General features: G+C 56.4%; 1 protein-coding gene and 1 long non-coding RNA gene across 5 annotated transcripts; one reads left to right on the top strand and one right to left on the bottom strand.

Moving 5' to 3' along the window:
• Nucleotides 1-1,830: 1,830 nt before the first annotated feature.
• On the bottom strand, nucleotides 1,831-24,660 carry Zer1 (zyg-11 related cell cycle regulator). Of its 4 annotated transcripts, none has more exons than XM_013153522.3 (17): nucleotides 24,196-24,660; nucleotides 14,915-15,089; nucleotides 14,512-14,752; nucleotides 13,768-13,918; nucleotides 13,245-13,681; nucleotides 12,898-13,074; nucleotides 11,954-12,068; nucleotides 11,679-11,825; nucleotides 11,110-11,277; nucleotides 7,752-7,967; nucleotides 7,015-7,056; nucleotides 6,824-6,943; nucleotides 6,355-6,470; nucleotides 5,503-5,691; nucleotides 4,973-5,070; nucleotides 4,111-4,213; nucleotides 1,831-3,020 (listed from the first exon to the last, which is right to left on the bottom strand). In XM_013153522.3, the coding sequence occupies exons 3-17, from the start codon at nucleotides 14,667-14,669 to the stop codon at nucleotides 2,963-2,965; spliced, it is 2,295 nt and encodes a 764-aa protein (XP_013008976.1). In that variant the 5' UTR covers nucleotides 14,670-14,752; nucleotides 14,915-15,089; nucleotides 24,196-24,660; the 3' UTR covers nucleotides 1,831-2,962. The 4 variants fall into 4 exon arrangements, with proteins under 4 accessions (XP_013008976.1, XP_013008975.1, XP_013008974.1 ...); XM_013153521.3 differs by having other exon boundaries at nucleotides 11,104-11,277; nucleotides 24,196-24,657; XM_013153520.3 differs by having other exon boundaries at nucleotides 11,104-11,277; nucleotides 14,944-15,089; nucleotides 24,196-24,657.
• LOC106027914 (uncharacterized) lies at nucleotides 23,750-25,515 on the top strand. The gene is made up of 3 exons (XR_001201497.2): nucleotides 23,750-23,922; nucleotides 24,013-24,164; nucleotides 24,810-25,515. It is a non-coding gene; the product is annotated as an uncharacterized LOC106027914 (long non-coding RNA).
• The last annotated feature ends 373 nt before the right edge of the window (nucleotides 25,516-25,888 follow it).

Genomic DNA, 25,888 nt, shown 5'->3' with positions numbered 1-25,888 from the left:
CTTTCTCATCCGTCCCCATGTCTGCTTCCACAGTGGACAGGCTGGCACCTGGTGGCACAGCTTGATAACTGCAGCCCGGGTCACTCACGTTCCTCGTTCCTCTAGCAGGGAGATTTGCCCCTGAGGGCTTTTTGTTGGGCGCCGATGTGCTAGAAGATTTTCACAGATTCCAGTTCCCAATGGAGAGCTGTTTCTCATGGAGACAATAAACTGGCTTTGTGGTTTAGATGTCAGTCTCCTGTTGCAGGGATGGTCATGTTTGGATCCTGGACCGTAGCCAGTGCCCTCTTGCTACCCCACCCCAGGAGGGGGATGGGACCTAGGGCCTCACACAGGCGCTAGGCAAGTGCTCTGCCACTGTTATATGCTGCCCCTTTAAACATTTTGAGACAGGGTCTTGCTAAATTGCATGAGTTGGCCTTGAACTTTTGATTGTCCTGCCTCAGCCTTTCAGAGTGCTGGGATTATAGCCTGTAGCAGCACAGCTGGCTCATCTGGCAGGGGCACAGTGGGTGTGCTTGCTCTGCCAGGCTCTGGGCTGCATACCACACTGCCACTGAGCCTGGGGGCTGCTCACAGCCAGATGGGGAGGCAGAGGAATCGATTCCACGGCAGGAAGTGAGCAGGGGCTCCAGACACGGCAGGGACCAGGGCTGGGCAGTGATGGGGGTGTGGGCAGGAGCGAGGCTGTGATACAGCCAGAGGACCTGGTTTCCCTCCTTTGCTGTGGCGACCTTGAGGGAGGAGTCACGCTGCCTCTGTTTGCCTCTGTGTTGGTGTCCTCATCTGTGACACAAGGGGACCTGAAGAAGCAGGGTGTGCACATGGCACTTGGCAGGACCTGGTACACAGGCACTCTGGCCTTGTCCCGTCTAGACAGTGTTTCCCAGGGCTCCATGGCAGGCCACCACACTGGTTGTGCTCTCTGCCTGGCCCGTGGGCAGCAGTGGCAGAGGGCTCTTTGCAGGAGGCCTGGTAGCAGGGTCCAAACGCTCAGGTCCCAGCAATGTCACATCTGGTCTCTCCCTCATAGAGTAAAAGCAGCGCTGTACCAGGCCTGGCGGTGCACACCTGGAATCCCAGAACTCTAGGAGGCTGAGGCAGGAGGATCACAAGTTGGAGCCCAGCCTGGGTAACTTAGGGACTTAGGGAACCCCTCTCCAAATAAAAACTAAACAGGCTGGGATAGCTTGGTGCAAAGGCCCTAGGGCTCATTTCCCTTACTAGAAAACACAAACAGTTAAAAGCCTGTAAGGAATGTGACTGCAGTCTTTTTCATTGGGTGACATCTGAGGAGAGCTCTGCTAATGGTGACACTGTCTACAAGTATAAATGGGAGCCATGCTGGGGAAAGCCAGGGTCCCAGTTCCTAACCCCAGGACCCAGTGCCCCATCTTCCCCCTGGCTCCTTTCATGCCCGGGCTGGACACTTTCCTGGGCCCAGGGCCAGGCTTGGCTCTGCAGTCCCCTCTGGGGTCAGTAATAGCCAGCATGTGGGACATCAGCCTCATCTCCCTCTCTGATTTGGCACCACTGCCTTACTCTTCCCTGACCCTGTGGCTGCAGGTGGCACCTCCCCCCTGCTCAGGTCACTGGGGCTGGTGCCTGCTGTGCCCACACATCACTCGGCAGGGCACTCTCAGTCTTGGCCAACCTCAGAGGCATGAAGAGAAGGGGGAGGACAGATTCAACCCCTGCCTGCCACCTGTCCTTGTGGGTGAGACAACACAAAGCCACCGAACACAGTGTCCCTTGCCAGTATGTCCCCACCTATTCACCCCCTCTGAACCTCCCCCTTAGCCCCTCCACAAGAAAGACAAGCTGGTCCTGTGCACTTTGACAAAAATGTATTTCTGTGACATCCCCACGCACAGATGTGTCTCCGGCCCAGGGCTGTGAAGCAATGCGGTGTGGGCTCTGCCTGGGGCTGGCGGGCCAGGGATGGAGGGTGATGGCAGGGGCCCTGTGGCCGCATGGGAAGCAGAGGCCGCTCCCACCTGGAGGGTGAGGCACCCTTGCATCCAGCAACCTGCAAGCGGCAGGGAGGCCAGAGCCACGGGGGGCCCCCTCCAGGGCAGCTCTGTTCCCCTAGCCTATGCCACTTGGGCTCTTTGCCACCTGGCTGTCCACAAGAAACAGCTCTGAGCTCCAGCCTAGGACACAGTGCCAGGTGGCGGGGTGAGCAGGGTAGGCTCAGGCTCATTTCTGCTGGTGGGGTGCCCTGCATCTTGGCGCTTGTGGGCAGAAGAGGGCACAGGGCAAGTGAGTTCTGAACCCTGGGCCCCAGGAGACGCTGACTCCGGAGCTCGGCAGGTTCCGGGTGGGTTTGGCAGAGGGGCAGTGGCGCCGCCCCTGAAACCTGGCTGCCAGGGCTGGGGCCGTCAGCAGCCTGGGGCCGGTGGGAGGCTCAGAGGCAGCCTCCATAGCAGCGTGGCCCAGGCAGGTCTGGCCAGAGCCCTGCCCCTCAGAGGTGCTGGGGGGCCTCGGAATGGGTTTGTGTCCTGCCCTGATGGCCCACAGCTAGGAGCACCAAGGCTTTAGGGAGACCCGTGGGGTTAGTTCAATCCCCAAACCCCATCAGCCACACCTGGGACCCCAGGTGGGAATCTCAGAGGTGCTCAGGTGGCTTTTTGTGCCAGAGCCAGCCTGGGGCCGAGTTCACTGGGACAGGGCCGGCCATTCACGAGAGGCATCGAGGTGGCCAGGGCAGGAGGAGGAGCATGGCGGCGATGTCTGGGGCTGGCCTGGGGATGGCAGAGGAGCTGCAGGGGCTCAGGGCGTCCCCTTTGCTTTTGTACAGAAATCATACACACAAAACTCCACACTACCTAACCAAAAAAAATAATATATATATAATATATATATATCTCACTAACGTTAAGGAAAAGAGTCGGTTGTGCAAAAGTCCCCTCTGTCTCCTCGTCCTGCGGGGCCACGGAGAGCGGGCAGCTGGTGGAGGCCTCTATCTGGACGTGTCCATGTTCTCCTCTTTAAAGTTGCTGCAGTGCTCGATCACCTTGCTGGGGATACAGGGGACAGGGCTGGAGGACAGCCGAGAAGGCTGCCAGCCAGGCTGCCCAGAGCTTCGGAAACTTGGGAGACCCAGCTGCTCGGGGACACCACGATGGGGAAGCCCTTGTGTCGCCAGCCTTGGGCTCAGAGGAGTCCCTCAACCCATGCGCTGGGGAGCACAGTAACGGCAGCACAGGTGACACTCGTAGCTTTGTTACTGCACATGGCCCTGTGCTCCAGGCCCAGGCTCGGACTGTGACAAAAGCTAGGGAGCCCGGCTGTGTGCGCTGCAGGTCACTCCTTCCTGCTGACCTGACAGGGCCTTCCTGACTCTTTTTTTTTTTTTTTTTTGTCTTTTTCCTTTTTATCGGTACCGGGGATCAAACTCACGACTGCCTGCTTGCAAGGCAGGTGCTTATGCTGCTGAGCTAAATCCCCAGCCCCGGCCTTCCTGACTCTTGAGTGTAGAGAGATGGGAAAACCAGGGCCCATGTTTAGTCCGCATTTAGAAACCTGCTGGACAAACAGGCCACTCCAGCCTGCTCGCTGATCTGCTCACTGACCCTTTTTCCTTCTTTTTGATACAGGGTCTCTATGCAGTTCAGGCTGGCCATGAGCTCACTTTGTAGCCCAGGCTGGTCTCAAACTTGCAATGATCCTCCTGCCTCAGCCTCCTGAGTGCTGGGATTATAGGCAACGTGCCATCTCGCCCAGCTGTTTGCCCGACTCTTTCTTGGGCCAAGGAGCTGAGCACGGAGCCCACGGCCCCTCTGGGTAACCTCCTGGCACTCTGCCCCTCTGCTCTCCCAGTGTGCCTTGCCCCGCTGGGTCCTATTTGGTTGTGATAAGTCCTGATTTGACTTGCTAATGCTTGAGAGAAGAGGGTGGGCTCTGCTGGGATACCAGGATGGGAAGCTGACCCGTGTCCCTAACATTCAGCCATTGGCTTCCTGCCACACCACGGCTGAGTGATTGGGCGGCCCCACAGGAGAGCCGTACACTGTCCACTGCCACACTCAGGCCAGAGTGGCCGCTGGGAACCTGTGCCCTCCCTGCCCAGCTCAGGCATCCACTGTGAAGTGCACTGTGCTCTCTCACCGGGCCATCTCCTTGGTCTCCTGCCGTGCCGTCGCCATCTTAATCATGTCCTTCAGAAGGGGCATTCCACCTTCCTTGATCAGCAGGGGACAGTATTTGTCAGCTGTGAGCAGGGGCGGAGAGCTGATAAGGGCTGGGCCTTCCACAGCTCCGCCCCAGAAACCCACCCTTGCTTGAGGACCGCCCTAAGGGAGGGGGACAGTCATGGTCACATCTGTGCAGCCTGGGGAGATGGGCCCTGACTCGCCACATGCCAATAATCCCAGCACTCAGGAGGCTGAGGCAGGAGATCACTATAAGTTCAAGGGTGAGACCCTGCCTCAAAAAAAAGACTTCCTCAAATCAGTAAGTAAAACACAGAATCCCAAATTCTGTTTCCGTATGTTCAGATCCAACAGATCTGTGACCAGCATTGATTTGTGTATTTTGCTTTGTTTCTAGGGCACTGGGGAATAAAGCCAGGGATGCTCTACCCCAGAGCTACGTATTCCCCCATTGCCCAGGCTAGGGGGCCTTAAGCTGATGATCTTCCTGTCTCGGCCTTCCTCTGCGTGTGTGTGTGTGTGTGTGTGTGTGTGTGTGTGTGTTACAGGGGAGAGGGTGGCATGTGGCTTTGATTATTAACAAAACACCACCCTGTGAAGCTGGCACTGGGCAAGCAGGACTTGCAGTGCGGTTCAAGCGTGAGCTCTGAGTTGTCACCAGAGCAGGGCGGTGGCACTAAGAAAGTCTCCTGGGCATCTGGACAATGGTATCCCCCGCCAGGCCACTCTTGGTGACAGAAAGCTGAGGGCTGCGCCATGGTGGTGACAGCTCCCCAGGGCACAGCTGTGGGAGCTGCGGCCAGGCCAGAGGGACTCACGGTAGACGGACACGAGGTTGTAGAGGGCCCAGGTCGCCCAGTGCTGGCTGACAGGGGAGATGCCTTGGGGAAGCAGGCGGAGGATGGGCTCGAAGGACCTGCGGGCAGAGACGGGGTAAGCAGGGCCATCGCAGGGCAGAGGGCTGGGGACCCCGGCAAGGGCCTCTGTGGGCCACCCTGGGGTCACTGCTGCTGGGAACTCCGGGGGGCTGCTGGGTGTAGCCTGGGCCTGGAGATTTAGGGGAGCCACCAGCGAGGCCTCATGCTCCTGGCATCCACTCTGGGACCCATCAGTCCAGAGTGCCATGAACCAAGTGGCCAGGTGACAGGCCCAGGTCCTGGGCATTCAGACCCCAGAGTGCCCGCCGGGCTCTGCAGGGAAGGTGGGCTGAGGACGAGTGTCATTTCCCTTTGGGAGTCTGTGCCAGGGTCCCATGTTCTCAGCTGTGTATGGCCTGGGCCTGGTGAGCAGGGATAGACCTCTTGGGGCCCGCCAGCCACCCAGGGACTCGGTTCCCCTCTCCAGGCACCTGTAGTTGATATTCCTGCGTGAGTTGATGTCCCAGCTCTGGATGGCTGCCCACATTCGCTCCTCCACCTCCGCCCGCTGGGGCTCACACACGCCCCAGGCCTCCGGCCCGTCGAACATGATGTGGGAGAGGACTCCGCAGGCATTGTAGGACACCTCGATGCCATCAGCCTTGCTCTCCAGCAGGTTGCTACAGGGGAAGGAGTGGGGCAGGCTCCGGGAACTTGCTGGACTGTTGTCTTTTGGAGACAGGTTCTTGTTATGTAGTTCAGGCTGGCCCTGAACTCACTATGTAGCCCAGGCTGGCCTCGAACTCATGAATATCCTCTTGCCTCAGCCTCCCTAATGCTGGAATTACAGGCATGTGCCACCATGCCTAGCGAAATTTATTTTTATTTATTATTTCTGTTTTGCAGGACTGGTGACTGAAGTCAGGACCGCCACGCTAAGCTACATCTGCAGCCCTTTTGTATTCTCAGATGGGGTCTTGGTAAGTTCCTGAATTTCCCAGACTAGGCTTGATCTTCAGTTCTCCTGCCTCAGCCTCTCCAAGAGCTGGGATTACAGGCGTGTGCTACCCTGCCTGCCTTGGATCACAATTCATAACCTGATGCTGGGAGCCTATCTCATTATAACTTACTGTTTACACTCAGATTCCTAAAAGGGATTTGAAGTTACTTAAGATACAATTACAAGAGGAGCACATTTTGCAGGTTTGAATGAGTAAGGGACCATATTTTCGAAAGCAGGTGACATCTGCACCCAGAATGTAGGCCTGTCACCACAGCTGAACACACCACTGCCCTCAGCATCCTGGTAGCCAGGGTAAAAAGGGAAAGGGACTGGTACTGACCTGAAGACACTGATGAACTGGGAAGTCATCAGCTGAGGCCGCAGCTCCTTCACTTCTGCCACGTTCCCCAGGAGTCCCAGCATGTTCCGGTGCAGTTCCTGCTTCTCTGGGAATTCCTGGCAACACGAGACCAAACAGGGCTGCTCAGTTAGTACCGAGACACTTAAGTGTCTGGTGCTGTTAACCTGGAGGTTTTATAGGCTTCTGTCTGGCCCTTCCAATTAGATAGTGGGAGGCAGCACACAGGCTGCCCCCCTGGATTCTGTGGCCCGGGAGAGCTTGGTGCACACAGGAGGGAGCTGAGCTCCAGCTCGGATCTAGTTACCAAGCACCAGGGCCTGGCTTCTGGGAGTCCCAGCGGGAACGAGGACGTAGCCTAGGGAAGCAGCCTGCTGGGTGAGGACTGAGCAGTCGGGGCCCAGCGGGCCACGGGGAGCCTTGGAGCAGTGAGCCGGGCCGAGCGTCCTACCTTCAGGCAGTCCAGGAAGAGCTTCATGCCGCTGTAGTTGAGGAACATCTCGCAGTTGTCGGGTGTCTCATCTGTGATGTTCCACAGGGCACTCCAGGAGAACTCCATGACCTGGTCACACTGCGAGAGGCATAGGCTCAGGGTGTGCCCAGCTGCCTCCAGCCCGGGGCTACCCTGGGGCCCCCACTTACTATCTTGTCCAGCAGTTTCTTCTGAATCAGCTTCAGCATGGTCTGCAGGCAGAGGAGAGAGCGTAAGGAGGCCAGGCCTGGGCCGGGACAGTCCCGGTGAGTGTGTCCTGGGAGATCAAGTCTCCGAGTCTCCTGGGGAGGCGACTGGAGGATGCCCAAGGCACAGATCCTGGGACTGGAAGCAGGGGCCTGAGGGATGCCCTGGCTCCTCCCTGCTGACTGCTGTTGACTGGCACCACCTGTCCCCACTCTGGGCAGTTTCCCCAGAGACTACAAGAGAGATGAGGTATACCTTAGGCCTTTTTCTGTTTCGGTGTTTGGGGTAGGCCCTCTCTGTGTAGTTCAGGCTGGCCTTGCACTACCTGGAGGCCAGGCAGACCTCCAACTCATGGCGCTCCTCCTGCCTCAGCCTCCTGAGTGTGAGTATCATGGGTGTGCCCCGCCACACACAGCCTGCCTTGGTCCTTACCTTCCTCTGGCCAGCAATATTGATCCTCTCCCACCACGCACCAGGCTCAGGCTAGGAATTTACCCGCCTGGGGCCAGGACACACTGGGGAGGGGACAGTGACGGAAGACAGGCACCCAGCTCCGCCTCAGCGCTCGGCCCCTGTGGCTGGCATGAGGCAGCCACACTCATTTGACCCTGGCTGTGACAGCGTTCAGGGTCTAAGGAGGTGACCCATGGCCCCAGCCCCCCGCAGGACTCTGGTGTGCAGCAGGCCCGCCATCTCGTACCACGACGAAGCCCATCTTGCCCACGGCCTCCTTGTGGTCGTTGTCCACCTGGCAGACCAGCGCATTGCACAGGTGCACGGCGATGCGCTGGATGGACTCGTCCTGCCGTGTGGGGCTGAGGATGCTGAGCAGGAGCTCGTTCACGCGGCGGTACTGGAACTCCAGTTCCTCGGGGATGCTGAAGTTGCAGAGGGTCAGGCAGCAGTTCCGCTGCACCTGCGGGGCACGGGCCAAGTGAGGCTCTCCAGAGGCTCAGGGGTCCCCGGAGCGGAGGGAGTGAGGGTGGGGGTGATCCAGGAGGGCTTCCTGGGAGGGAGGCTACAGGCTTGGTTTTTATTTTATTGTTATTTTTTTTTTTTTGGTCTTTTTCATTTTTTATTGGTACCAGGGATCGAACTCAGACTGCCTGCTTACAAGGCAGGTGCTTATGCCGCTAAGCTAAATCCCCAGCACCCAGGCTTGGTTTTTAAAAATACTTTACAATGTAAAATATTTATAGAGGCTATAAAAAGCACAAATGTGTGCTTTTTATAAAAATCACAGGGTGTGCACCCGTGAACCACCACCTGGGCTGGGAATACTCTGCCAGCGCCAGAAGCCTCCTATATCCTTCCCGATTGTAAGTGTCCGCCTCCCTGCTACTCTGAGAACCTCGGTCCCTTCTGCTTATTCTCTCTGTGCAACATGACTGTAAGAGCTATTGTGATTACATTTAGCTGAGATATTCTCACTTTTCACCACAGTATAGTATTCCACTATGTAAGGCTGTCACTCATCCCCTTCCTTCTGATGGGGGTGTGGGCATGGCTGACCACCAGCATGGAGATTATGTGTGCACCCTCCAGGCCATGTTGTGGCTGCCCCAGGGCATACGCTCCTGATGGGCCTCCCAGGTCTTTGGCTTTACTAGGAAATGCTGGGCTGCCTTCCAGAGCAGGTGTGCTAGTTACAGCCCCACCAACAGTGCATGAAGGCCCTGGGTGCTTCTCACCCTTGCTTGCTGTTTGCACTCTGGGAGGTTTATTTTCATTTTGGAGCAAGGTCTCCTAAGTAGCCCAGGCTGGCCTTGAACTCGTGATCCTCCTGCCTCAGCCTCCCAAGAACAGGCATTACAGGTGTGTGCCACAAAACCCAGCTGTTTTTTTAAAACTTTATCTTCACCGTGTTCTCAGTGCTTGCTTGCTTATTTAATTATTTTTTGTCTTTTTGAGACAAGGCCTCGCTATGTGCAGGCTGGCCTAGGACTCACTGTGTAGCCTCATTCCTGCCTTAGTCTCCCAAGTGTGGGCATTGCAGGCATGTGCCCCACACCTGGCACAGAGGGCTTTCCTGCCATCGGACGTTTCTTTTCACAATGGCTCCTAGTTTACGCTCTTTTGTTAACCTTGTTCTTCCAACACTTAATTTTTTTTTTTTGTCTTTTTCATTTTTATCAGTACCAGGGATCGAACTCATGACTGCCTGCTTGCAAGGCAGGCGCTTATGCCGCTGAGCTAAATCCCCAGCCCCCCAACATTTACTTATTACACATACTGTTTTTCCTGCACTGGGAATTGGGCTCCAGGCCATATTCGTGCTAGGCAGGTACTTTACTCTCAGCCCCACGTTTTTTTTTTTTTTTTTTTTTTTTTTTCGTTTTTATCGGTACCAGAGATCGAACTCACGACTGCCTGCTTGCAAGGCAGGAGCTTATGCTGCTGAGCTAAATCCCCAGCCCCAGCCCCACGTTTTTGACGAAAATTTTACAAATAAGTCAGGTGTGGTGGTGCACTCCTGTAATCCCTGCATGTGGGAGGCTGAGGCAGGAGGATTACTATGAGTTCCAAACCAGCCTGGGCTACAAAGTGAGTTTAAGGCCAGCCTGAACTGCATAGAGAGGCCCTGTCTCAAAAAGACAGAATAATACATAAATAATACTTATTCACTCTAAAAAAAAGTCACAGGCTGTTCCATGAGCAGAGTGAGTCCCAATCTCATCCCCAGGAGTAATCACTGTCACAGTCTGGTGTGAGTCCTTCTAGATTTCTCCCTCCTGGGGCCAGTGTGCAGAAAAGGCATCAGATTGGTCCACTTAGCCATATGCAGGGGACATCTGGCAGGCAGCAGTTGTGGCACATGCCTGTCATCCCGGCACTTGGGAGGTTGAGGCAGGAGGATCATCGGTCATCATCACTCTGGGCCACACAGTGAGTCTGAGGCCAGCCTGGACTACATAGTGAGACCCTGTCTCAAAAAGCCTAAATGTTAAAAAAAAAAAAAAAAAAAAAAGAAGCAGAATTTGTTTAATTCTGCGTGCTGAGTCAGCAACTCTGTCATGGGGGTGGGGCTTGGCAACAGTTCTGGGTTCCAGGCCGCACTAAGTGGCCTTTCCTTCAAAGAGGACACTGAATGGCAGGCTGAAGTCAACAGATATGAAATCCAACTGCCAGCTGTTCCTGGGGAGGAAGATAGGGCTGTGATGACTTTCACTTTCTGGGCACTCCCACAGATGCTCCTCTAACTTGTTTTGAAAACCACGAGGTCTCTTAAACCTTTGTGATCAAAAAGGAAATATTTAAAAAATGTGTGGCAAAAATACGTTTGATAGGAGACCAAGGGTGGAGGGTGGAGGGGGTACAGAACAGTTAAGAGGTGTTTCATACGTGACCAGCCCTATGAGAGTGGGCATCACTGACTGAAGACATGTCCTAATAAAATTTAAAAACCCATGTTTGCCGACCTGACAGGTGTTCACAAGACAGTGCTGAAGGAAATGTCCCTGTTACAACAGCTACTGCTTACCAACCCTGAACATACAGACTAAAATTCAGAACCACAGACAACCAACATTCATGGTGACTACATCTGAGTGGTGGGCTTATGGATGATCTTTCTTTCTTTCTTTTTCTGATAGCTGTAATTACAGGTTTTTTTTTTTTTTTTTTTCTGGAGGCAGGGTCTAGCTAGCCTTGAGCTCACTTTGTAGCCCAGGCTGGCTTCGAACTCACAGTGATCCTCCTGCCTCAGCCTCTAGAGTGTTGGGATTATAGGTGTGCGCCATCACGCCTGGCTCAAATGTTTTTTTGCTAAAATACAGAGCTCTTACTTCTATTGGCAGGTGTGGCTTCAGGGCTGGACCCGGGCTCCTGCATCATGCTAAGCAGGGCAGGACACTGCAGCTCAGCCCAACCCAGCCCCCCAGCTTTCCTACTTCCTAACAAAATGGCTCTTGGACATTGTGTATCTTTGATGGGCCCAGAGGCTGGAGGCCTCTCCTGAATGGGGTGGCAGAGGCTGGGGTGGCCAAGGACAAGGGGCTGCAGGAGGGCTGGGTTCTGGGGGCCAGGGTGGAGGGGGCCGGACTGGGGCTCACCGTCACCTCCTGGTAGGATTCCATGCCGTTCAGCACCACCTGGATGACCTGGCGGCGCAGCCTGACGCTCTGCTCGGAGCGGTACTCGGAATTGGTCAGGTAGAAGAGGGCAGCGCTGCCTGTCACCTGGATGTTCTTATCGTACTTGTGGCACTTGAGGGCCGTGATGACCAGCTGTGGGAAAGAGGGCCCGGTGGCCCAAGGGCAGAATGTGATGGATCTGGCCTGAGGTAGGGGTGTGGGCAGCTCCTCCAGGATGGTGAGGACCTGGGACCGTGAGCCAGGGTGGACGGAGGACAGGAGGGGACCAGGATGGGACAGCACCATCAACTGCCATGCAGGAGCAAGCAGGGTGCGGGCAGGGCTGGGTTGGGCCGACTGCTCCTGGGGGATGGGGAGGCACAGGGCTGGGCACCTGCCCCAGGGGTGGGGACACAGGGCTGGGCATCTCCCAAGGGTGGGGGGCACAAGAGAGGCACAGGGCTGGGCACCTCCCCAGGGGTGGGAAGGCAATGGGCTGAGTATCTCCCCAGGGGTGGGAGGCACGGGGCTGGGCACCTCCGGGGGGCACTGACCCTCAGGGCTCGAAGGAGCTGGTTGCAGCGCTCAATCCGCGCAATGTCAAAGAGCAGGTTGATGGCCCGCGATGTGATCTCAGGCCGGTGCTCTGTGTAGGCCTCGATGGCGTTCAGCACCTGCTCCTCGTTTTTGTCACCACTCACCTGGTGAGGGGCACAGGCAGCGTCCCCAGATCTCAGCCTGGTCCCCGGCCCAGAAACGGGGTGCTGCAGCCTGGGGCTTGCCTGCCCATCCCTGGGTCCCTCCTCCTGTTGCTCCCCACGACGCTCACCTTGTAGGCCGGGATATGCGTGAGGCGGCACAGGGAGGTCTCGAAGAGCCCGAGGAACTGCAGGGGCCGCTTGAGAGCCCGGAAGGGCATGATGCTGCTCTTGGCAGGCTCGATGCTAGGGAAGAGCATGCAGGGATCAGGGCTTCGGGGTGCACAGGGCGTGACGCCCCACTTACTGGATGGGCTCTCTCCTGCACCCTCCAGCCTCACCCTCCTTTTTTCCTTTTAAGGGAGGGGAACACAGACCCCACCTCCAGATAGCAGGGTGGCAAGGTCCCTTGGAGGAACCATGGGGGCAGGAGGGACGGCTTTGCCCCTTGTGGAAAATGTTATTGGCCACTGTAGTTAGGTCACGATGCCTTCAGACTTCAGCAGTCACAAAAGGACCAGCTCTCACTGGAGTAGCTGTAAAGTGTGCTCCCGGTTGGCACCGACCGATCTGCAGCATGGCCTCCTGGCCCACACAGACATGGCTGTCCTCTCGCTCTCCTTGGCACTGAACTCAGCTTCCACCTGCACTCGAGCTCCAGCCCCAGCCCTCTTTATTTTTTATGTGGAGACCAGCTCTTGCCAAATCCCCGGGTTGGCTGCTTCTTCCTGCCTCAGCCTTCCAGAGCACTGGGATCACAAATGTGTGCCACGTACGTGTCATCTTGTCACACTATGGTCCTATTGGTCCAGGAAAGCTCCACTCGCACACACTGTCCCCCTTGCTGGGTCCCCAGGCCTTTGGCAAACTCGGGTGAATGAGCTTTCAGGGCCAGCTAGAGGCCATTTTTCCTCCCTCTCCTTCCTCATCCTCAGGGCCACCTCAAGCCTGCACCAAGGGACCCAAGAAGACCCGGAGGTGGGGCCTGGCTTGCTTCCTCAGCGGCACCTCGAGGCCCTGGTGGGGGCTGCATGTGTGTCCCGCACAGCAGCAGCAGCCCAGCGCCAGTGCCCACCTGGTCTGGCCGGCCTCCTCGTCCATCTTGGAAATGCTGCAGTTCTCCAGGATCATGTGGCCAGAAATGTCCAGGGACATGAGGTTCCCCAGCTTCTGCACGAAGAGGCTCAGCACCTTGCGCGTGAGCTTGAACTTGTAGTAGCTGGAGAGGCGGTCGCGGGAGATGTCCAGGTGCCTGGTGGGGGCCAGAGGTCAGGACCTGGCTCCTGCTACATGGAGCAGGAAGCCTGGGCCACCATAACCCTTCCCAGGCACCTGGCTGGGCGCTAGTGATGGACTCACTTCCGCTTCTGTCCTCGGCCTGGCCCTGCCCTCCCACCCTTGCCACCTCCCTGTCCTGCTCACCGCAGCTTGTGCAATTGGACGATGACCCGGATGTGGTCATCTGACAGGTCCATGTTGTAGAGCACGAGGGACACCAGGCTGTCCTTCCACTGGGTCAGGAAGGCGGCGTCGCTCGTCTGGATGCCTGAGAGGTCCAGCGCGGCCAGCGAGCTGAGCGGCCGCAGCAGCGACTCCACGGGGACCCCATCGATCATGCGGCCCAGGTTGAGGAATCGCAGGCGGCTGAAGCCTTCAAAGGTGAAGTCCTTCACCAGCACCTGGCAGGTGGGGTTCACCAGGCACTCGTCCTCGCAGCCCCCTGGGTTCTCCTCCTCGTAGAAGATGTTGGCGCAGCCGAAGAGGCTCAGGGACACCAGGCTGTGGCTGAAGCTGCGCAGCGTCTGCAGGCTCTTGGCGGACAGCTTCTCACAGTTGGTCAGGTACAGCTCTACCAGGTCCTGCGGGCACGGCCCCATCAGTGCCACCGCCGCCGCTGCTGCCACCACCACCCGCTGTGCCTGACGCCCTGGGGCAGCAGCCTCACCTGCTTGCGGATGGCCTCCAGGTCCTGGTCCTGCACCAGGTCCTCGCGCAGGTGGATGCGGGTGAGGCGCGTGCTGCGGGGGTCCGAGAAGAGGCTGAAGAAGCTCTCATGCGGCTCGAAGGCGCAGGCAGCACTGACCAGCTCCACATACCTGGGACATGGGCACCCACTCAAGGCATGCCCGGGACGCAAGGCCTCCGCCCTACAGCCTGGCAGAATCACCTGCGGCAGCCACCTCCTTCTGTCTCCTCCCAGGACCTGACTGGGGCCTCACTCCAGAGCAGGCAAGATCAGGGGAACCAAGGGACCAGGATCTAAGGGTAGCTCGCGGGGTGACCTGGTGGTACAGGGCCTCGTTTTTCCTTTCTTTCTCTTCTTTTCCTCCGTCTGTCTGTCTTTCTTTCTACACAGGGTCTCACTATGTAGCCCAGGCTGGCCTCAAACTCACAGCCATCCTCCTGCCTCAGCCTGCTGAGTGCTGGGATTATAAGAAAGTGAACTACACATTTTTACACACTCTCTCATCCTCAAAGGCACCCATGCACATTCCGTGTGCTGCAGTAGATGAGTGTGTAACATGCACTTGTTCCTACATGTGCACACTCAGGTACACACACGTTTGTGGAATGCATATACCACTGCTTTGTAGCCGCAGGCATCTGGGTGCACACACACACCTCGTGCCCGCAGGTAGGGTTCACATTTACTCTGCCTCCGCCTCCACCCGTCCCTGGGGCCACTCACTCATTGACCAGCCGGTCACAGATCTCACTGGGCAGGAAGATATCTGGATGTAGCCGCAGGGTCTCCTTGTCCAGCAGGTAGCCCAGGGTGCCGTCCAGGTTGCGCAGGCAGAAGTCTGTGCAGAGGGCCATCAGGGACTCGGGGGTGTCAGATGCCATGCTGGGGGCAGCAGGCGGCCACTCCAGGACAGCAGTGACGCCTCAGCTCTCACGGGATCATTGGAGGAGCCACGCCTGGGGAACTGAAGAGGAGCTAGGTGACCTACAGGTAGGGACTGGCACAGCCACCCTGTGTCTAGGAAAAACCAGGACCCTGGACATCCCAAGAAAATGAGCAGCTCCATGAGCCAGGGCCAGGACTTATAATTCATTCATGCATTCATTCATTTATGAAACAGACTCACTTTGCAGGTTAGCCTGGCTTTGCACTCACTAGGTAGCCCAGGCTGGCCTTGAACTTGTGGAGATCCTCTTGCTTCAGCCTCCCAAGCACTGGGATTACAGGCCTGTGCCACCACGCCCGGCCTGGCTTCTTCTCTTGTCCCTCTCTGCTGCACTAACATGCATGCATGACCAGACCTGCAAAAAACAAGTGGCCTTGTCCAGAGATTCTTCTGCTGCGCAATGCCTCTGGGTGGCCAGGTGTACCAGGCCCCCTGCTTGGGACAAACAGGAACTTTACCCGACGCTTCTGAAGTCTTTTTTTTTTGTTTGTTTGAATCTGTTATTTGATTACTGTCCTGTCATGACACTTCTGAAGTCTTTTTTTTTTTTTTTTTTTTTTTTTGTCTTTTTCGTTTTTATCGGTACCGGGGATCGAACTCACGACCGCCTGCTTGCAAGGCAGGTGCTTATGCCGCTGAGCTAAATCCCCAGCCCCACTTCTGAAGTCTTAATGGCTGTGCCTCAGCGTCTTGTGCAGAGAACTTTCCAACCTGCACACACTCACTGCTACTGAGCTCTTTCTACTGCATCTCAGGGCAGATGATTAAACATGAAAGCCCCCGAGAGAACAGAACGTGGTCTGCCCAGAAATCTATGCGCGAGTGTTCAGCGCAGCACCGTCCCCAGCAGTGAAAAGGGGAACCGTCCAAACACTGACAGACCGATGGACAGATCAGCAGAATCTGCTTCACCCACAGAATGCTGAGCTTTACTGAGTCACAAAAAGGTGACTGCCAGTGGCCATGCGGTGTCACATGCTTGTAACCCTGGCACTCAGGGGCTGGAAGATCAGAAGTTCCGTCTGGGCAACTTAGCAAGGTACTGTCGTAAAATAAAAAATTTAAAAATGCTTAAAAGGAGGGGGTTCTGGGGATGTGGTTCTGTGCAAAGGCCCTGGGTTCAATTCCCACTGCCATAAAGCAAAAACAATACCAGAAAGAGTTGGGCACGGTGACACACATGTACAATCCCAGCTACTTGGGAGCCTGAGGCAGGAGAATTGCAAGTTCCAGCTGAGAACACAGTGAGACCCTGTTTCAAAAGAAAATCAAAATGGGAAGAAGTGTCTTCACATTCTCTGGGTTCAATTCCCAGTACCAGGAGAGGAGGAAATAAAGAAAGAGGAAAAAAATATCATTAAAAAAAAGAAACTGATGCAATGGAGCAGACCTATGATCCCAGCTACTTAAGAGACTGAGGCAAGAGGATCATGGTTCAAAGTCAGCCCGCACAATTACCAAGACCTCTGTTAAAAAAAAAAAAAAGAGAGAGAGAGAGAAATAGGCTATTTCAGGGCTGGGGATTTAGCTCAGCAGCATAAGCACCTGCCTTGCAAGCAGGTGGTCGTGAGTTCGATCCCCAGTACCGATAAAAAGAAAAAAGAAAAAAAAAAAGTGTAAAAAAAAAAAAAAAAAAAAAAAGAAATAGGCTATTTCCATTAATATACACTGCTGAGACTTGTGATTGATAATTTTGAGGGGGATTGTATTTTGAGACACAGTCTCACTAGGTAGTTTAAAGGCCTGGAACTTGCAGTGATCTTCCTGCCTCAGCCTCCAAGTGCTGGGTTTATAGGTGTGTGCCACTGTGCCTGGCCCAGAGGACTTGTGTTTAAATACACAATATAGATAGTTTCTATAAATCAGTCTGAAAAGAAAAAAAACACATGATCCAATTTTAAAATTGGCCAGAAATGCCAGGAAATCCCAGTACTTTGGGAGGCTGAGGCAGGAGGATTGCTGTGAATTTGAGGCCAGCAGGGGCTACACAGTGAGTTCAAGACCATCCTGCCCTACAGAGCGAGACTCTGTCTCAGAAACAAAACAAAACCAGAAGTGTGCACAGAGATCTACTCTAGAAGGTTCACAGCAGGGCTGTGTACAACAGCCCCAAACAAAAAAGAACCAAAATGTCGTTGACCAAAGAGCAGGCGCTGTGGTCAGTGGCTCGGGGACCTCCTCTCAGCATGTGACGAAGGGAGCCAGAAACAAGAGTGGGCGTGGCTGGGCACGGGGTCTTCCTGAGAGGTTCACAAATTCCCAAGTGGGGAGACCAGGACCACGACTGCATGGTGCCCGGGAGGCTGCCGGGAGCCATCCCCGGCCGGTCGCCCCTCGTCTTTTATCTGAGGCCTCACAGGCACAGTCTTTCATTTCATTTTGCTTTATTTATTGGGACTGAACCTGGTGCTTCTGCGTTTCTGCACTGAGCTGCCACCCTAGCCCTTGTTTACTTTTTATTTCAAAACAGGACCTGGCTAAGGCATTTTCCTGGGCTGGACTGGAACTTGGGGTCCCCTTGCCTCAGCCTCCTGAGTGAAAACAGGCTCACGCCCCCAGGCTGGGCCAGGTAAATTCTCACTGAACACTCACGAGGCGCATTTTCAGATGTGTATTAGGGTTCAATGAAACAGTAGGAAAATGAGCGGGGGAGGGTGGCACAACCTTGGATCCTCACACTCCGGGAGGCTGATGCAGCCCAGCCTGGACGGTGCAGTAACTTAGTGAGACCCTGTCTCAAAATAAAACATAACAATAAAAACCTGCGGCTGTAGTTCAGTGCAAAGGGCCTGGGCTCAACTGCAGCTCTCCCACCTCCTCCCAGAAAGGTAAGAAAATAGCCCCAAGGGGTTCACATGGAAAAGGATTCAGGGCTCCTCAAGCCATCATCCAGCCAACAGTGCATATACCACTTCCCTCAAAGAACAAAGAGTGAAACTTTACAGTCAAATAGGCGAAGCAGAACAATCTCAGCCAACCATGGCAGTTCCCCCAGTTCAGCGCCTCAGGAGGCTGACACAGGAGAGCCATGGAGCCCAGGAACTCAAGGCCAGTGTGAGCAACAGAGCAAGACCCTGTCTTGAAATCAACCAGCGAAACAACAGAGCGTAGATCAGCCAGGAGTTAATTCCTGGTCACAACTTCTCCCACCAGGGTCTCTATCAGTGTTGGGGGAGGGGGAGCTGATCTGTGCCGTGAGTGGGGTGGTACCACCCTCTGGGGGCAGGCAGGAAGCAGCAGGTGGGCAGAGGGGCTTCTGGGAGGGCTGGGACAGCTTTAGCCTGTTCTGGTGCACCTTTCATGATGTACGCATCCGTTCCACAGCCGTGGATGCCAGCAGCCGTGGGTCCAAAATATGTGAAAAAATAACATATCTGTAGTGAACATAGGACGGGCTTGTAGTCTGTGTCCCTACACGGTACAGGATAACACACGGCCTTAGGCTTATATGTACCTGTTATTTCAGCCACTGGGGAAGCTGAGGCAGAAGGCGCCCTGCCTGGGCTGTGCAGAGAGACCCTCCCATAAACAAGCCAGCAAATCAAAGTGCAGGTTCTGTGGTCAGACAGACCCACGCCAACTCCCAGGCTCGCCAGATCTGTTCCCTCGTGGGGCCGATGTGTAGGAGAGGTGACGCCCAGGAATCGCAAGGCTTGGGCCAGCAGTCAGCACGTGGCCAGTATGGGTTCCGTCCCATTGGCCAGGGAGGAACAGGAGCTCTGGGACTTGGAGTGGCTCTCCTGACCCCAGAGGCACTAGTTTCCGGAGGGCTCCTGCACCCCACGGCCATGCATGGGGATGCAGAGTGGGGCCCCTGCCACCAGCACTGCACCACGGGCGGGAGCCCCTCATGTGCTGGCAGGGGGCAGACCTTCCTCTGAGCAGGTGGACTTGGGCAAGCGGCTCCCCCCTCTCCGCGCCTCTGGGTCTTTTTGTCGAAAAGAGGACAACACGATCCCTGGTCCACAGCACCGTGATGGTCACACAGCACGAGGCACCTGGCGCCGAGCAGTCACTCAGAGACAGCCATCCTTTCTTTCACTGTTTGAGATGGGGTCGCACTATGGAGTTCAGGCTGGCCTTGAACTCACTGTAGCTCAGCAGGCCACCCCTGAGCTCATGGCAATCCTCCTGCCTCAGCCTCCTGAGTGCTAGGATTACCACTGCGCCTGGCTAAGACAGTGGTTCTCATCAAATCTTCATCACCTTCTTCTACCCACACAGGGTAGCGTCTACCCCCGCCCAGCTCCCGGCCTGGTACCTCCCACAAGGCCCACTGCACCAGCTGTCACACTGGCCATGCGGCGAAACCCTCCAGGGAGGTACGGCGAGTGGGGCGCCGATGGCCTGGTCGGGCCAGGCGCCCCACCTTCATTTACTTCCAGGTCTGTGAGCACTCAGTAGTATCTCCTCTAGAGAAGCAGCAGCTTGCCAGGCGACGTGGTCCCCTGAGACTCCTATTCCAATTGGCCTGGCAGAAGGCCTAGGCCGGGGTTGCCTCTGGCACCTTCAGACCTCTGCTCTGCCCATCCTCCTCAGCTGGGCCCATCTGAACCTCACTGGTTTTCCCCTTCTCCTCCCAACACTGTCAGCCCTGCCCCCACATCCAGGTCTCCCCTCCAGGCAGCATCCGGCCCACACTGCCTTTGAACTCTACTCTTGCTCAGCTGGTCCTGTGTCCCAGTAGCAAGGTGACTTCCACTAGGAAGCCACCCCTGACCTGCCGGGGACAGGCTTCTTCCCTGGCATGGCTTTCCTGGTGCTGGGCACTCAGCAACCAGCTTCTGAGTACCTCGCTCCAGCGAGGAGTGGCAGGGTCCGGGCCTCCAGGGACACTTGGGCTCTGCAGGGTTACAGACACGCAACTGAGACACGCAGGGTGGCATGGCATAGGAGCTCTTCCAGTTCAAGATCGGCCTGAACTACAGACCTGGTCTCAAAAAGTGGGGGGCATTTCAGAGATGCCCCCCTAGATGAATCCCGGTTACCTGATAGCGGGGGAGGAGGGATCAGCCTCCAGGAAGGAGGAGATATGTGAGCAGGGAAGAGGGGGTGTGGGGCGAGGGGTGCTGGGGCTGAGGGCCCAGGTCCAGGAATGCTGGCCAAGAGCAAAGGAAACCCTGAGCGCCAGCGGGCCTGACCACTTCAGCAAATGCCTGTGGCTGGGTCACAAAGGGCTTGCAGAGGGCGAGCCCGCGGACTGGGCCTCTGTGCCCACAGCTGAAACTGCGTGACTGAATGGAAAGAGCTGCCAGTGTGAACCAGGTGCCCGGGGAAGCTGCTGTGCCCCTGCTCCGGTCCTCAGGTATGTCAGTTCCCAAAGCCCCCAAAAGACAAACTGGGCAAAGGGTACCACTTGCTGCCTTCCCTACGGCAGTGACAAGCAGCTGCCCGGGGCTGGGGCGAGATGGGGGAGGCGGGAGCCATCCCACACCCTGGCACCGAGGCTGAGAGGCCTGGGGGCTGGAACACCCTGCCACTTGTGCACAGGTAGCTGCAGGCTTCATATCAGCCATCTGGAAGTCTAGGAAGTGGGGACAGAGGGCACCCTGATTTTTCACAGGTGAAAGCACAGGGAGAATCCCTTCCCTGCAGGTTCCCCCTGGCTAGGTCACTCCGTACCTAGGGCATCCTGGGGAAAGGGCCGTGGGAGAGGAGAGAGGCCACCACAGGCACGCTGGCATTTCCAGACCGTGCAGCGCTTTCCTTGGTACAGTCTCTTATTTAAGCAATAAAACAACTAGTCAGTGCACCCTGGGCTCAGAGCGAATTAATCGTTTGTATAACAATTCATCTGCGGCTCCTCCCCCAGCCCTGAGCTGGGAGCCATGACTGTCAAGCTGGACCAAATCAAGCCTGCAGCCTGCCCCCCCGCCCCGGTCCCAGAGTTGTCTGGAGGGCTGGCATGTGGCATCTAGCAGAACCCACCTTTGCCACTGCAGGAATGACCTCCAGTGGCAGTCAGAGGTCGAGACTGCTGGCCCACTTGCTTTGACCTCCAAAGAGATGGAGAAGGACCCAAACCTTGGGCCAGGCCAAGAGGTCCATCCATCCCGCCAAGCAGGAGAGGGGAAAGAGAGTTGAGATCCAGAGGAAAATCAGCCCCCCCACACACACAGGTTCCCCAACACGCAGGGGCCAAGAGGCTGGGGGAGCCAGGCCTGGGCCTTGGAGCAGTGCCCACCTATGAAATATTAACCTTCGAGGTGGAGGACCAGACAAATTCCCTATTGACAGAGGCTGCAGCCTTCCCAGGCAGAGCAGATCACACTGGGTCAGGAGTCGGGGTGATGATGGGATTCTCGAGGCATGGGGCACAGGTGAGGCTCAGAGACCGCCTGGCCGCAGTGTCTGCAGAGACCAGTGAGTGGGCAGCACGGGGTAAGGGCTGAAGGTGCTGAAATGGAACAAGCGAGGAACACAGAGCTCCCCGAGGTGGCTGCTGGTGCCAGCAAATACCATAAAATGGAGAGGGAGAGAGCACAGGAAGGCTTTGGGGCTGTGGGGTAGGCCAGGCACCAGCCTGGGTTCTAATCTTGCGATCAGACTTATTAATGATCGTATTCAAGCTGCACACCAAGCCTATGCTAAGAATTCCACTCAGTATTCAACACTCGGTTCATTTTCTCAGGTTTGTTTTTTTTGTTTTTTTTAATAGGCTCTCACTATGTAGCTCAGACAGGCCTTGAACTCACATCGATCCTCCTGCCTCAGCCTCCAAGCACTGGAATTAAACTGTGCCCAGCACACCTGGCCTGGAGTTCTTGTAACCCACAGTTACAGGGGCAGTAGCTGGGGTTGAGTGGCCTGCCGGGGACCAACGTGGGTGAGAACAGATCCCGGTTCTGTCGCATTCCAAGTTCAAGGCTTAGCATTTGGAGGCTCGTTCTCACAGACGCCACAGAGACCCTCAGAGGGACTCGAGATGTGCTGTTTCCCAGAGGAACAGTCTACAGGTTAAAGTGGTGCCCAGACTTGGCCCACAGGGGATCTACAAGTACCCGGCTCCCCACCTCAGTTCACCCGTGCCTTTTGTGCCTCAGCCTCCACAGTGTCCCCACAGCTTGGGGACCTAGTGTGGCTGAGGAAGACCCCAGGGGCTGCTGTCATTTAATTCTGCCACAGAGGGAAAGGACTCCGTGTAACCTATGAGCCTCTATGGCATGAGGCGCGACAGGTGAGTGGTGGCAAAGCAGCCAGAGCTCCGTGAGGTCCCCAGGCAGCGTTTTCCAGCCTAGTGTCTTCCTGGCTCTTACCTGTCACTGTGCTGGGCACAGCCCCTGCCTGGTGTGGCTGCTGAGGGAGCGGCTGAGAAAGGGAGGTAAAGAATTTCTAAGTGTGCATCCACGAGGACAATTCTGGTTGCTGGACCACCAGGTCTGACCTTGGCCTCCAAACAGATGGCCCATCAGGGGTCTCTGAACTCACAGCTCAGGAACAAAGTTGGTGGAGGCCCAGTGCAGAAACCAAGCAAAACCCTCAGGGCTTTGAGCAGCCCCCTCCCCACGGGCTCCCTGCATGCAGGAGGCCGAAGCAAGAGGACCATGAGTTCGAGGCCAGCCCCAACAGCACGCTGGCCTTTGTTTCTTTTTTCTCTTTCATGTGCCCCAGCCCAGACCCTCAAGCCTACTGGGTAAGGAAGTGCTCCAGCACCGAGACACATCCTCAGCCCCTGGAGCTTTCCTTTCCAAGCCCTCTGGCCCGCCCAACTGCTCCGCCAGCCATCCAGGTGACAGTGGGCAGCCCTTCCGGAATCCGCAGCTATCCACAGCCTCCACCTGTGGACGGCCACAGGCACCCTAACACCGAAGTCTCACATCTGGGCCCAGCGTCCCCTGCCCTTCACGAGCTGTCTCCAGGGCATTCCCTGCCACACCCCCGCTCTGTTCCCCTGCTTTCCAACGCCATGAGAAAACCCAGGAGCAAGCCCCGCTCCTCCCTGCAAGAGATGAGGCTGCAGCTGTTGGGAAGTCCCTGCCCCCTCATCCTACACACACACGGAGGACTCCTCGCTGCCACACTACTGGCACCACTGCGCCCGCTAACTCACCAAGCACCAGGCTAAGCCCTACCACGCAAGCTCTCATTTCTCTCAACGACCCGATTTTACAAATGAGAAGACAGACGCAGGAACAGAGGCCTGTGGCCCACGTGGAGGCGCCCACGGGGTGGTGCTGGCTGAACTGACAGCGCAGTGCTCCATGGTGGGCTTTGGGGGAGGGGCTTTTATTTCATCAATGGTTTTTACAAAGATGGGAAAAGGGCACTTAGGACACAAAGCTAGAGCACAATGGCCACTTGTCATCTAAAACAAATCTGTATTTTTTCCAGCCACCAGACACTTCGACAAGCAAATTCTGAAAGGGTGGCCTTTACTCCCTGCACCATGACCATGTCCCTGCCCCTGACATACTCCTCTCTGTTATCTGCTTCCAACTGTTCTGACTTCCTGGCTAACCGTTCCTCACCTCCTTCCTTCATCATGCTTCAGCCCTCTGTTCTCTTGCTGATTTTTAAAACCACTACGCATACCACCCCAGGACCTTTGCACCTGCTGATAAATGCTCTACCACCAGCTTGTTGCACCACTGGCTCCCACACTCATCTGTCAAACATCATGGTCTCAGGTAGCCTTCCATATAAAGGTGACCTCAGTCTCTGGCCCTCTCCCACAGACCTTTGCGGTTTACTTTTCTCTATGACACTTATTACCACCCTACACTCTGCATGATATTTGCCAAGCGAACTGAAGTGGAGAGGCCCTCTTCAGTGACAGCCGCATACTGCTTTAAGCATAATCTCGCTTGTGCATTTTCAAAACCGTCCCCCGTGCTCCCATGCTCCCTCTAGCCAGTTTGCACATCGTGTGGAGAATCATCCTATAGGAGCTTCATGTCACCCTGTGCCCCTCAAAACCCAGTTCACTCAGAGGCACAGGCAAAGACGGACAATCATGGGCAGCTCGGGTCAAAGGGCAGCGAAATCAAGTTCCACCCCCCAAGAGTTACAGTTTCACTTTCGACTCACCTATCACCTATCGGGTTCCCCAGCCTGCGGGGTGCAACCCCACTCCTCCCCTTCCCACCCAGTGGCTTCCCCTGCACCTTGTCACCCCTTTTGGGAGCCATCCAAATCCCACGCCATCCCTGAGCTGCAGGGCTCTGGGAGAACTTCAGCTCAGCCAACAGGTAGGAGGGGCAGAGTTTGGCCTTCCCAGCCCTACCTCGATTCCCCCATCTTGTAGGGGCGCCCAACGGAGCGTCATTTGCTTTTTGCAGGAAGGGAGCTCAGTTTTCAGGGCACGCTAGTCAGACCCGGCGGCAGAGGTGGAGAAGGGGGCCCCCAACCCCGGCCGAGGTGGAGCCCAGTCTGCAAGGGGCTGCAGCGGCAATGCCTAGGCCCAGAGGCAGGCGGGGAGCAGGGGACGCAGGTACACCCGTGGCCCGGCGTCCGGGACCTACCCTGGGATGCGGCCGCCCTCCGCGCTGGGGAGTGGGCAGGATGCTTCGTCGGCGAGGAGGAGTGGAGGACGGGGCCGGGAGTAGCTGGGACCTCGTCGCTCTAGGGCCGGGGTCCGGGAGACTGGGGGCGGCGGGGCGGAGCCTGGGCCGCCGAGGGCTGGCGCCCAGGGAAGCGGTCACGGCGGGGACCCCGTGGCTGTTACCGCGCCCCAAGGGCCGCCGGCTGGGCTGAGGGCCGCCAGGTGCCGGGGCTCGGGCCCGGCCCCTCCCCCGATCCGGCTTCTACGACTAGGAGCGAGCAGCCGCCGCCGCCTCCGCTGTCAACAAACCCCGGGCGCGTCACTTCCGGGACCGCCCCCTAGCAACGGAGCCGGGGTTCCCCCGAGGGGTCCCGGGGCGAACGCGGCGGCGGCGCGGAAAGTTCCGGCCCCGGGTGGCCCCGCCCCGGCCGTGCGCCTCCCGGGCCGCCCCTGGGTACGCCGGGTGCTGAGGGCTCCCCTGCGAGCGCTCCTCCGCCCTCTGCCTCCGGCCACCTCCCACCCCTTCCCGGGGATGGGCGCAGGGCGCCCGCGCCGAGCGCATCTTCGTCCCTTTTTTATTTTGCTCGGACGCAGGCGCTGGCCAAGTTGCCCAGTTTGGGTTCGAATTTGAGACCTTCCTGCCACAGCCTCCCAGAGTGCGGGATGACAGGCGTGCGGTATCTGGCTCCCCCACCATCGTCACCTTTGGATTTCTGCCTCAATACCTAACGGGTGCCCCTTCATTCCCTCCACCCCCCAGCCCCACAGTGATTTCCCAAAATACAGATCCGATCAGGGCATCCTCCCCTTAAAGATGACAGGGACTGGTCTGTCCTCAGGTCCCTCTCCAGCCTTCCCCTTCCCTGCTGCTCCTCACCTCCTTCCTTTCTCCAATCCAGACGAATGGCAAATGCCTTTTACAATTTAAAGCGGTTCTGGTTCTTTTTGCTTTGAGACAGGGTCCACTATGCGGTCCAGGCAGGCCTTCAACTCTCAGTGATCCTCCTGCCTCAGCCTTCTGAGTGCTGGGAGTACAGGCTTGGGCCTCAGTTTTTAAAAAACTGAGTTAGAAGCTGGGCGTGGTGGTGCACTCAGGAGGCAGAGAGACTGTCTCAAAACAGAACAAAACTGAGATGGGGATCAGGAGCGCACAGCTGTCTACAACTCCTGGGCTCCAGCAGTCCCACCCCCTCAGCCTTCTCAGTGGCAAGGACTGCAAGCCTGTATCACCACTCTGGCTCCATCTTGAATCCTTTAAAAATGCTGTTAACGAAAAAAAGAAATAAAAAAATAAAAATGCTGTTAATGAGTTTGAATTGTCAGGGTAAAACATGCTCGGAAAAGTAAATCCAAACAATACTGAAATATATGGAGCTCAAATTCCCATTCAATCCCTAACCCAACCTCCCTCCCCTTTCCCTGTGCCAGAAGTGATCACTTCTATGAGTTCGGTGAGTTTCTCCTCCCGCTTTTTCTCCCCTGTCCCTCCTCTGCTCTCCTCTCTCCTTCCCCCTTCTAATGTATCAAACTCATGACCACACGCTTTAAATCCCCAGCTCTAAAAGTCAAATACCATTTTCAGATTTTTGGGGGGGGTGCTGGGATTGAACTCACGACCTCACTGCTGAGCTAACCCCCTGACCCCTCTTTTTTTATTTTGAGACAGGGTTTCC

Source organism: Cavia porcellus, unplaced genomic scaffold (assembly GCF_034190915.1).
Source record: "Cavia porcellus strain 051 isolate PalLab524CR breed Dunkin Hartley unplaced genomic scaffold, mCavPor4.1 scaffold_49, whole genome shotgun sequence".
NCBI classification, from domain to species: domain Eukaryota; kingdom Metazoa; phylum Chordata; class Mammalia; order Rodentia; family Caviidae; genus Cavia; species Cavia porcellus.
The sequence above is the reverse complement of the archived record's forward strand: the minus strand, read 5'-3'. Positions and strand labels throughout refer to the sequence as shown.